The 10,922-nt window shown below is 36.8% G+C and overlaps 2 protein-coding genes across 2 annotated transcripts; both read right to left on the reverse strand.

The window, feature by feature from the left end:
* Positions 1 to 3,790: 3,790 nt before the first annotated feature.
* On the reverse strand, positions 3,791 to 8,872 carry LOC110844066 (glycine receptor subunit alphaZ1). Its single transcript, XM_022090178.2, has 15 exons — positions 8,568 to 8,872; positions 8,215 to 8,503; positions 7,978 to 8,143; positions 7,813 to 7,918; positions 7,649 to 7,731; positions 7,412 to 7,573; positions 7,253 to 7,328; positions 7,090 to 7,177; positions 6,989 to 7,023; positions 6,889 to 6,926; positions 6,723 to 6,789; positions 6,497 to 6,590; positions 6,242 to 6,423; positions 4,451 to 5,490; positions 3,791 to 4,387 (listed from the first exon to the last, which is right to left on the reverse strand). The coding sequence occupies exons 1-14, from the start codon at positions 8,624 to 8,626 to the stop codon at positions 5,313 to 5,315; spliced, it is 1,623 nt and encodes a 540-aa protein (XP_021945870.1). The 5' UTR covers positions 8,627 to 8,872; the 3' UTR covers positions 3,791 to 4,387; positions 4,451 to 5,312.
* A 558-nt stretch (positions 8,873 to 9,430) lies between these two features.
* LOC118434396 lies at positions 9,431 to 10,778 on the reverse strand. The gene is made up of 5 exons (XM_035847834.1): positions 10,240 to 10,778; positions 10,062 to 10,164; positions 9,885 to 9,976; positions 9,628 to 9,795; positions 9,431 to 9,557 (listed from the first exon to the last, which is right to left on the reverse strand). The coding sequence occupies exons 1-5, from the start codon at positions 10,375 to 10,377 to the stop codon at positions 9,504 to 9,506; spliced, it is 555 nt and encodes a 184-aa protein (XP_035703727.1). The 5' UTR covers positions 10,378 to 10,778; the 3' UTR covers positions 9,431 to 9,503.
* Between the last annotated feature and the right edge of the window lie 144 nt (positions 10,779 to 10,922).

Here is a 10,922-nt window from a genome sequence, read left to right on the forward strand (position 1 = left end):
TGGGATGGTAGCAGTACCACCTCGTTTTGTGCCTGGCTGACCGTAACAGCAACAATATTTGAGGAGCCTATTTTAATCACAAATAAAATTGGGAAAAGTGATTTTTTCCGTTTGGTCTTTGTCACGTGGGCATTGGTCTGCGTCCTTTTGACAAATTGTTACAACGGATTGATGATTTCAGCGCTCAACGCTCCACTAGCAGGTTGGAAACCAGAGTCGTTCACGGACTTGGTGTGCGGTGGAATGAACACAAATAACGCCACAGAAGAGTTGTTCGTAAGAGATCGTGGCGTCCTGTATTGGTACGCAGAAAAAATAATGTCAGCAATTTTCGGGAGCAAGAGGCTACCAAAACCACCACCAGGGAACCAAACTTTTCCATCTCCCGAATGCTTTAAGCTGCTATCTGCTCCGGAAGAATCACATTTCCTCGGAACAAGAATGTACGACTTTGTGAGCTTTCTGGCTTCATCTTATTCAAGTTTTCTGAACAGGGATATTTTTAAAAGCGTAAAGCTAGTTCCTAGTCCACTCTTGTACAATTTGCTACATCCCAAACATGCCCATCACCCGGATAAAGTCAAAGGCAACGATTCACTTGAAAAAATTCGTAGAGTTATCGAAATGGATGTTGTAAAATGTGGGAAAAGCGTTTATGTCGCTGAAATATCTGAAATCGCAGCTCAGCTAGATTTTCTTTCCAGAAATTACTTTTGGCTCAAATTCCATACAGGGAAAGATTTGCTGAATCCACATTACACAGGATGGATCATTAAAAGGGAGGGAATATCTAAAGTCTCGACGTACTACAGGTTGCTAATCGATTCGGGAATATATGAAAGGTTGAACGCTGAAGTTATCAAAAGAAAATTTGCTAATCGTCAGCCAGTCGTCAAATGGATAAACCCGAAGACTAGGCAAGCAATAGGGATGAACAGAGGAATTGCGACACTTTACATTTTGTGCGGATGTATATTTGGTGTGGCGTTGCTATGTTTTGTCCTAGAACGTAAAGCAATGTTCATATTTTTTATATTAAGAGTTATTTGATTCATTTTACAGGTTGAGGAATAGTTAATTAATATCAATAAATAACATTATATTTAGAAATATACTGACTTACATAACTTGAAATTATATAAGCATATAAGGGAAAATAGAACAGATATAATATCACGATGCATTTATTCTTCTAGTTCAATGGGAACTTCATAAACTGTAGTTCATTGTCATTTTTGTCGATAATTTTTAGTTGAAAAAGTTCCATTACGAAAAGTTTGTAACAATTTCACAGCACATCCATAAATATTTAAGTAGTTAGTAAACTCTGGAAGTTTACAATAAATGACTACAAGTAAGTGCATAATTACATGGCCTGGTAAATATTGTTTTGGAACTACATACATGCATACTAAGACAAGTACTTAAGTATTATTACCGGCTACGAGCTTCCGGTGCATTTAGTTTGTCGCTGAGCAGAAGCCACACTCATTCGAAATGCAACAAATGCTGCTTTATAATTTTTGGATTTCGATAAGCTTGTTTAATTTCCAAATATCTATAAGAATAGGATCCACCCTGCGCCCTGCAAGCCATCCCATAAAAATTCACCAACTAATACAAGGCGTTTCTCACTGTGATCTCCGCGTCTTGCACAATGGGTTGCAATCAATCAATTTTCAGCCTCAACCTCAATATAACCAAGTACCAACTACGTTAATATTTTTACCGACTTCTTATACAAATACTTCATCTCGACGGAGACCTGATTTCAAATTGTTTGCCTTGGACATTTCTAGGACAAGAATTTCTATTTGTGTACTTGAAATTTTCATCTCAAACTTCTTAAGCAAAGAGAATGCATCTGAACTTTCGTCGTGGTTCAAATTTAGGCACGTCCGTTTTAAAGAAGTTGGTTCACCACGGTCATACTCGAAGAAAAACGTTTATACAATACTTTTCACAAATTATGAAAAGAAAATCTTGGCCAGCATGAGAATTGGAGGATACTTTAGATTCACGGAAAATTTTGGGATAGCATTCATCAAAGAGGATACAGCTTTTGAATTATGCGTACAAGGAGGAAACCCTCCAGAAATTTCCGACATGAATTGTGACCTGAAAGATAGTAAAGACATTCTGGCAAGATTCGTGTCCTTAAAAAAACCACCAATCGAGTTTGAGCTACTATCAATCGACAATACGGACGTACTTTTGGAGAAATCCGACAAAATAAGAGATTTGATGTCCGAAACAATTAATCCGTTCGTCCGAACCAGCAGGTCTTCAATTCATCAACACTTTTTACAAGCCATATTTCAGAGGATAAATACCAGCCTAATTTATTGCGGAAAGAAATGCAAATACAATGGCGGTGGATTTATTCAGCTTAATAAGTTTAGTCTAGATTCGACATGCTGTTCAGTGCTTACAGAATTTTCGGGCTATCAATTTTTAACTTGTTATTCTGAGACCAGGATAAATTTCAAGTTTTACATTACCCCTTTCGAACCTTCCGTTTGGCTGTGTTTAGCGTTTTCTGTATGCGTAGTAATTACGTTCCTTTTCTCGTATGTGAAATTTATTACCCGAAATACATTTTTTTCCTCGTGGCTGTCAGTTGTGGGAACCATGTTTGAGGAATCCAGCCAAATTCTGAGACAATTAATACGTCATGATTTTATCCGATGGATGTTAACCGGATGGACGTTAGGATGTCTCATTTTGATCAATTCTTACACAGGCTTGATGATTTCTGAATTAAATTCTCCGTTTTCTCAAAGCAAGGTGGAAAAGTTTCAAGATCTTGTTTGTGAAAATGATAAAATACATTTATTTGGGGATCTTAGCGATGCCACTGTACGAGCTAGGCTGCAGGATCACTATAAAATTATTCGTTGGTATGTCGAAAAGACCATCTTGGAAGCATCTGAAAGCAACACGTCGCATTTACCCAATTATTCGGTCACATCGTCCGATGAATGTTTCAGATTGCTGTCACCACCCGAAATGGGTTCGATTACAAGAAATCCGAAGGCCATATTGTTCAAATTTTTTTATTTCCTAGCCAAATGGAGCACGCGGAAGGAAGAGCAATTCAAGTTAAACCTGTATGAAAAACTTTATCTGACCTTACTTCACCCGAAGCATGGACACGGACCGAAGAATTTCGATAAGAGGACAAATTATTCAGCGCAGGATATTCAGAAGATGACAGAAGAGGAAATTGTACAATGTGGAAAAAGCGTTTTCGTCGCGGAATCGAATGCTCTCAAAGCAGAGGAGGATTTCCTAAATAAACACTATTTCTGGATAAAATTTCAAAAGGGAAAAGAACAAATCAATTCATTTCCGACTGGATGGATAACTTCGAGGGAGGGAATTTCAAAAGTACCAAACAAGCTGGAGTCATTAATTGAGACGGGAGTACATGAAAGATTGCAGAGGGAAGTCATGAGTCGAAAGTATTTGTATCGGACACCTGCCATTCTCAAATTGAAGGGAGATGTTATCGACAATGCAGTCGGAATGACGGGAGCCATTGTTACTTTGTTTATTTTATGTGGTTGCATTTTGAGTGTAGCGTTAATTTGTTTCCTTGTAGAATATGTATACATTTTTATAATGTTTTAATTAAGCCACCAAGTTGATTGACACTGGGAAAATCAATTAGCATTTTTACTAATTATGTATGATATCTAGAATAGTTGCAAAAATTCATACAGAGCATAAGTATGCCAAAACATGCAAAGGGAATTCTGCAAATTATTTATCTATGTTTGTACACCTCTAAGATTTATACTAAATATTTATTGTCTTAACGATGCAAGCCAACAATAATTACATAATTGGAACAAGCAAATCTTAAATATTCATAATTATCCCTTCGCCGCTTTTGCCGCTTTGGCTTCCTTAATCTTATTCCTCTTCGCGGTATGCGACTTGCAAACATCGGCCTTACAATCGTTCACGGCTTTGTCATGTCGATCATCCATTTTTTCCTGGGCTTCCGGGCTAAGTTCGCTCTTCTCGGGTTGCGTCTTGTCATTAGATTCAACCAGAATTTCCCCAACTTGGTTATACGAAGACTCTCCATTGCTCTTAACGTCGCGTCGTACTCGGGCGGATTTTGTTGTAAAATCTGCAAGAACTTGAGCTGCTCGAGCAATCTGAGCCTGCAACTTTGCCACAATTTTGGAACCAGCTTCTGGATTATCTGCAACAGCGATTTCGCCCATGTCCGTTAGAGCCACACGGACCAGGCTGACGAGGTCCTCGATCTTCTGGGTGTACTCTAGGCCATCAGCGACATTGGGGATCGGCGCCTGGGGTGTCGAGATTGGGACGGGGGCAGCCTTGGGAAGCGATGGAATACCGAATTGGGGAACTGGAAGATATATTTTTTTTAATTTCTAAAGTTTTTTAACCATAAAATTATTTATCTACTCACCAGCCGATGCTGTCTTTAGTACGACAACGAACACTAAAATCAAAGAAGGACGCATTTTAAGTTCGAGACAAAGTCGACCACCAGACTATCTGTAGACCGGACAAGGAACAATCTTCAACTAACTTGTAGAACAGAGTTACCAGCTCTTTTATGTTGGAATTACAAAAAATATAAATCTTGTTGACATGTTTATTATGATTTTAAACAAGTTATGTAAAGAAAGACGAAACGAATCACGTCAATTCAGACAAAAATTTGCATGGAAAACATTGGCATTTCTTTAATGTCCACATCACGATTAGTTTAGTCCAGTCCACTCCAGAAACAAACAAATGGAATACGATCTTGGCATATGCACGTGGAATTTGCATTCGCAGTACGCAAACTGGGATACAATTTTTATTACTCAACAGAGTTTGGCTGAATGTGATGTACTGAAATAAATGGAGCAACCGGTTTTCTAACATTGGAATCGTGCTCAATACTAAATAAATTCGTAGATCAGGTGCGTTTAACTAATGGATATGGTAAAACTTCAAGCAAGATAACCACACGAATTAAACAATGCCAAGTAAAGTAATAATAATTCTGCAGGAATAAAGTTGACTCGAAACCAATCACTCAATGTAGTCGTAGATCGGGTCAATAAAAAAGATTGAGTCAACCAGTAAGCAACTAATGAATTTTGTGTTTCTGATGCTAACCTGACTGCTTAGATATACATTGTCAGTTATTGTCACCCATGAAAAACTGGTCAGCATATTTTTGCAGTCTCAAACTATGTACTGTGTAAATAAACTGATAAAATTTCCATTAATCTACTTTTTATTGTTAAAATCTAAATACTTTTATGAATTGAATATCACTCTTCATCCAACTGACTGACTTTTGGTTCGATAACTTCGTCAAATATATCAGAGTAGCGAAACTCTGACGTAGTTACGCGGAAAGTATCATTTGCATCAAATTTGGTCTTTTTGAACGAAAAAAGACGATTCGTATCATTTTCCGGGTCATCGACAGCATTCCATTTTTCGGAACTATGAAAAAATTGCAATATAGCGGCCTAGCTCGGATTTGGCTGAATTTTTTATGTGAACACCCTAAGGTCCCCTGAGCATAAAAATATCTTTTTTTCGCGGCGGTCTCAAAAACTGAAATTTCTAGAAATTTTTGAAATTTTTTATAAAAAATACTTTTTTGCCTTTGATTTTCATGAAAATGACTTTCTACACTAACTAAAGTATCCTGAACACGAATCTGAAGAAATTTTTGAAAAATGTTCAATAGCAAACATTTTTGAAATTTTGTATACAAATTATTCTTGGACGTTTCAGGGAAAGACTTTGTCTCACTTTCCCCCTGTTAGGAATGTTTTGGGGTAACATCAAATTTTCGGGGTAAGATGAGGTTTCTAGTTTCCGGCTATCCTAGGTAGCACTACTACCTAGCTCTCCTAGGTAGCACTAGTAGATAAAAATTCCACGCTTTCCGCCTACCTAGTTCAACTAACCTAACCTGCCCGCTTCGCTCGCTAAAATACGAACAATACCCCAATACGGGCATAATTAAAACTTTTTTGTTATTGAATATTTTTCAAAAATTTCTTCAGATTCGTGTTCAGGATACTTTAGTTAGTCTAGAAAGTCATTTTCATGAAAATCAAAGACAAAAAAAAATATTTTTTATAAAAAATTTCAAAAATTTCTAGAAATTTCAGTTTTTGAGACCGCCGCGAAAAAAAGATATTTTTATGCTCAGGGGACCTTAGGGTATTCACTGCAATTTTACCGATCCCAGTCGTAGTATTCGGCAGAGAGGATGATCCAGGTTGAATACCAGGTAATGAAAATTACGAAAATTAGTGCAAAGAGCCAAAAAGCGTAGCGCTGAGAATTTGTGACTATCGCAATGTAGGTTTCCCTCTCTTCTTCTACTTCGTCCTGGGGTTTTTGTGGGGGGACGTCACCACCCTAAACGCAAATTCGATATTATTAGTTTGTATAATTTTTCTAATGATTATGTCACACGTGGTAGGTCACTCACATTTTGAGGAGTTTGTCCATTTAGATTTGATGACCCATTTTGTGCTTGTTTTTCTTTATCCTTCTCTTGCAGTCTTTCTAGTTGGCGTCTCATCCTGAATTTTAAATTAAAAAATTGCACTACACTGATATTGCAAATATCTTCTATTACCAGAAATTCTAGTGATAGAAGATATACGTATGTATGTGTTCTGGTCCAGAACACTTAATTTGTATATAAATCTCACCAGTAAATGACTGTGAATAGTACAAGGGCGATAAAAACTAGGAAAATGCAAAACACCATCCAGATATCTACATGGCAATTTTTAAGCCCAATTATTTCTGCTTTATGCATAACCATGGATGAATTAAAATAATTTTTATTATAGCAAAAATAAGTGGAAGGTATACCTATTGCCATGGGATAGCTGACTTCGGGGGCTTGTTCCCTGCAAATTGGTTGAATATTTTAGTATTGTCACATTAATTTGTGTAGCACATGCTTTCTTACCTCACAGCGGTGAACATGGCAGTAAGCGTGAGGAGCTAGGATTTAGTATGTCCTTAGTAAGTGTTAAATTAGTCTCACTTTTAATTTTTGCAAATGCATACCGTGGTCATCGAAATTCCGATCCTGACTTCAACCATATCAGCAGGAAGAAGGAAACACAGCCATGTAATTAATATGAGTAGAATGGACCTTCGATTTTTAGGAAATTTCGTCAAAATTAATAAAAATTTCGTTTTTAAATAACCAAGTTCAAAATCTACTTACGGCAAGTACGTCTGCACAAGGTGATAGGTGATATTTCTCCTAATTTCGAGAGTGAATGAAAGTGCAGAGTAGTTTGCTATGAAATGAGACAAACTTGTAGAAATAGTCGTTACGTATTTTCAGGATCTTTACTATTTAGTTTATGAAATAAATTCATACTTTGTGAAAGTCTGGTCTGCGATGCTAAATATAAGTCGTCCAATTCACCACCGGGTTCCACGGCTGAGACTTGAAACTCAAAATTGGAGTCTTCAACCTTGTCGAGGAAAACGCTGCGAAGCTCGTCCCACATGAGGAAGAGTTGATCGACGGGGTAGGAATCTAAGGAACAATTAAGAATTACATCTTAAATACTCTAAACTTGTATATTGAAAACTACTTTATGTATGTACATACAGCTTCGAATATTATATTCGCATTTCTGCGTGTCTGCAGGATAAAAGTGAAAATCCATGTCGCATCGCAATTTGAGGGATTGCCTGTAATCCAGAAAAATCAACTTTAGACCCTCTAAATCCAATTTACTGACTCCAACGAGGGGAACAAACTAAAATGATTACCTCGCCTTGAATGTAATTGCTCCCGGGATTGCATCGTTCCGGACCAAAAACCGCAGCGTGATAAGTTTTGAAAGGAGCGAAGTCCGTTCCACGGATGCCATTTCATCTGTTATGAAAACTCATCACTTAAATTTCCAATTATTTACAAAGTTAAAGATTAGTTACCAATATAAATATCCGGTTTCCAAATATGCCTCAGAAATTCAGAGTCCAGCGTAATTTCCTCCGGTCCCGACTTTGCTTTCTCTCTTATTTCCTTGTCATCCATGAAATGCTTCCATATTTCCCAATCGATCCATGACACTCCCAATTCCGTGTCCAGCTCAATCACCTAATTATTTATTTATAGAATAGAGTACTGCTGTTCATTTATAGATGAATTTCTCTTACGCAACATCATACCTCATTTTTCGTATCAACATCCAAAATTTCTCGAATTGCTAGTTGCACCATGACAAAAATGGATTTGGTAACATTTCCCAGTGGAATTACCAATTTGTTGTAGTTCGGAGGAAGTGGGAGAAATCCGACAGAAGTGGTCTTGTTGAGATTTGTAGTTCGCAACGGTTCAATGGGTTCATCCCTGATGTTTTCAATTAGTAGACCAGAATCCTTATCTGGGCTGGAACGTGCACGTGGCTGTGGGGCTCGTTCCACTCGTTTGTGAATGGAAGAAGAACTGACTGATCCGCTATATCAGAAATTTATGTTAAACTGAAACATTGTTAGTTAAAAAATGTGTCAACTTTTCAAACCTGATTAGAAGCACAAGTGAAACGGATAAAATTAAAAATGAATTTTTTCTGAGAATCATTGTATGTATATGATTTAGAGTTAATGTAATAACTAGCTGTATATTTCCAGGTGACGCTACAGTGAAATATGTGCTAAGACGAAGGCTAAATGTGATGATATAATCTAGAAAAAGTTGAGAACTGAGCAGTGAATGTGAAACAATAGGCACCAGGAATGAACAATATTTATGCGATTGTAGGGGTGAAAATCAAGTCAAATTATCCAGCCCTGGCTGTCTCATTACTGCAAAGACTATGAGATCTTGTCTGAGGTAGTGCTTCATACGTACCCTGAGGCAAATTGGTCAATTCCAACAAATGAAGTAAAAAGTGGATGAGTGCAATAGTAGAGTAGGGAAGATTGTATTGTTAAATGGACGTGTATGGTCAAGAATTTGCTCATTTTTGTCTCAATCTGTTCCATTCCAGCACAATAGTGGACATGCACAACAAGAATGGCGAATATTTCGCATCCTGTTTTGTTGAAGAGATCACGTTTGTGTACGTACCTCATCTTTGCATATCATTCTTCTTCTTCGTAAACAATTACATTATATGGATATGAGCAAAAAAGGTGGAAATACTTGTCCATCAAATATATCAGTATGCATTTAAGAAAGGGTTCATATCTGGGTGGGATACGTTTTTGTGAACTTCATATAAAATGATTTTTACGATAGATTTGTCATTTGCAAAAATGTTAGCAGTTGATTTCTTAGAATTGAAGGATGGAATTTGGACTGAAATTGGCAATTGTTAATTGTTCAAATTATAAATTACTTGTAAATATAATTTATTAAAATATGTACATGTCATCAGAACTCATTAAAGTTATGAATGTCACCGGGTAATCGAATATTATTCAGTCTTGAATATTAATCAGTCTTAAGTCTTGTATTAATATGAGTTTTCTTTTGACCACTGCCCCGTTGCGAAACCATGTGGCATACCCTGCATACACATTTTCAGTCTCAGATTCATATAGCATAATCAACAAGTAATTCTGATTATTTTAATTAACCCATTTTCCTTTAAACATGACGGTCTCTTTGTATTCATGCACAATTCTGAGTTGAATAACGTCCCACAGGATCCAGCCAATATTTCCTGTGAACAATGATGTCAGTCCTCTTATGACGGTTAGAGCCGACGCCATTCTCCACCAGAGATCAACTTGGTAATAATCCTCCTAAATGTACACGCGTGTGCATATTGATGTAGTTGAGTTGTACAAGAAAAAATATAAATTATCCAATTATTTGCATGCACAATTATTACGTCGTTAACTCCTCGATATAAAATGGGATCTATCAGGACGTACGGGCCGTACAGGAATAATCCCTCCACGATTAATAATCTGGCTTCGGGGTCTGCGTTACAATAGACAAATTGTTGTTAAATTAATGAGGCACGTGTATATAGTGTAATCTACAAAATGAGAATATTCCATCTTACCAATGCTACATTCCTCTTCGATATCGATGATACATCGCAACGAAGAATAGAGATTTACAATGGACACTTTTAAAATTAAAAACATTAAAAAGAAAGAGAAAGCCTGTGACAAAAATGTTATTTGGTTAATAATTTGGCATATGCAAATTATGAAAAAGATGTACATATAACACTTTACCACATTGAAAATTGCAATGCCCATCACTGCATTCTCAAGGTTGAAATACGTCCAGAAATCTTGAGGTGCTCGAAAATTTTGTGTCACGATTTGGAATAGCTCACCTCCGTCTAAACTTTTTTGAAGGTGCAGATTCATTTCAAAAAATTATTAATGTTCTTTTTTATGTATTAGATATGTTTGTAATGAAAAAATGACGGTAAACTGAAGGTCAGCTGGAATAGGATGATTATAAAGTAAGAATGAATACACTCATGTTTTAGGCATAAAATGAAAACGAAAGAAGGACTCTTACGAATGCATGACCTTTCTTTGTTATTTGTTATTTCTTATATCAACATCTTTTTGTTGGTTCATCGTACATTCAATGCACGTGGTCGTGTGAATAAGGGAGTAAAAAGGGACGAGCTGTGGAGGGTACCCTGCCTGGATTTTATGTGAGGGATGAAAAAGATGTGATTGTGCTCCTGCATGCATGCACTTAAGTATTCTGTATTCCATCCAACCTCTATGTACATACAAAGTTGGCTTGACACACAATGTGAAAGGCGAGGACTTAAAAAGTGTCACTTTTAGTTTCCCTTGCTTTGTTTCTAGAAGGAAAAGTCAGCCCAACTCCGAAGTAACTGAAAAATAAAATGCCTTTACAATGTATGACTAGATGACGAGATCCGTGATAACCT

This window comes from Folsomia candida, unplaced genomic scaffold (genome assembly GCF_002217175.1).
Source record: "Folsomia candida strain VU population unplaced genomic scaffold, ASM221717v1 Fcan01_Sc002, whole genome shotgun sequence".
Taxonomy (NCBI): domain Eukaryota; kingdom Metazoa; phylum Arthropoda; class Collembola; order Entomobryomorpha; family Isotomidae; genus Folsomia; species Folsomia candida.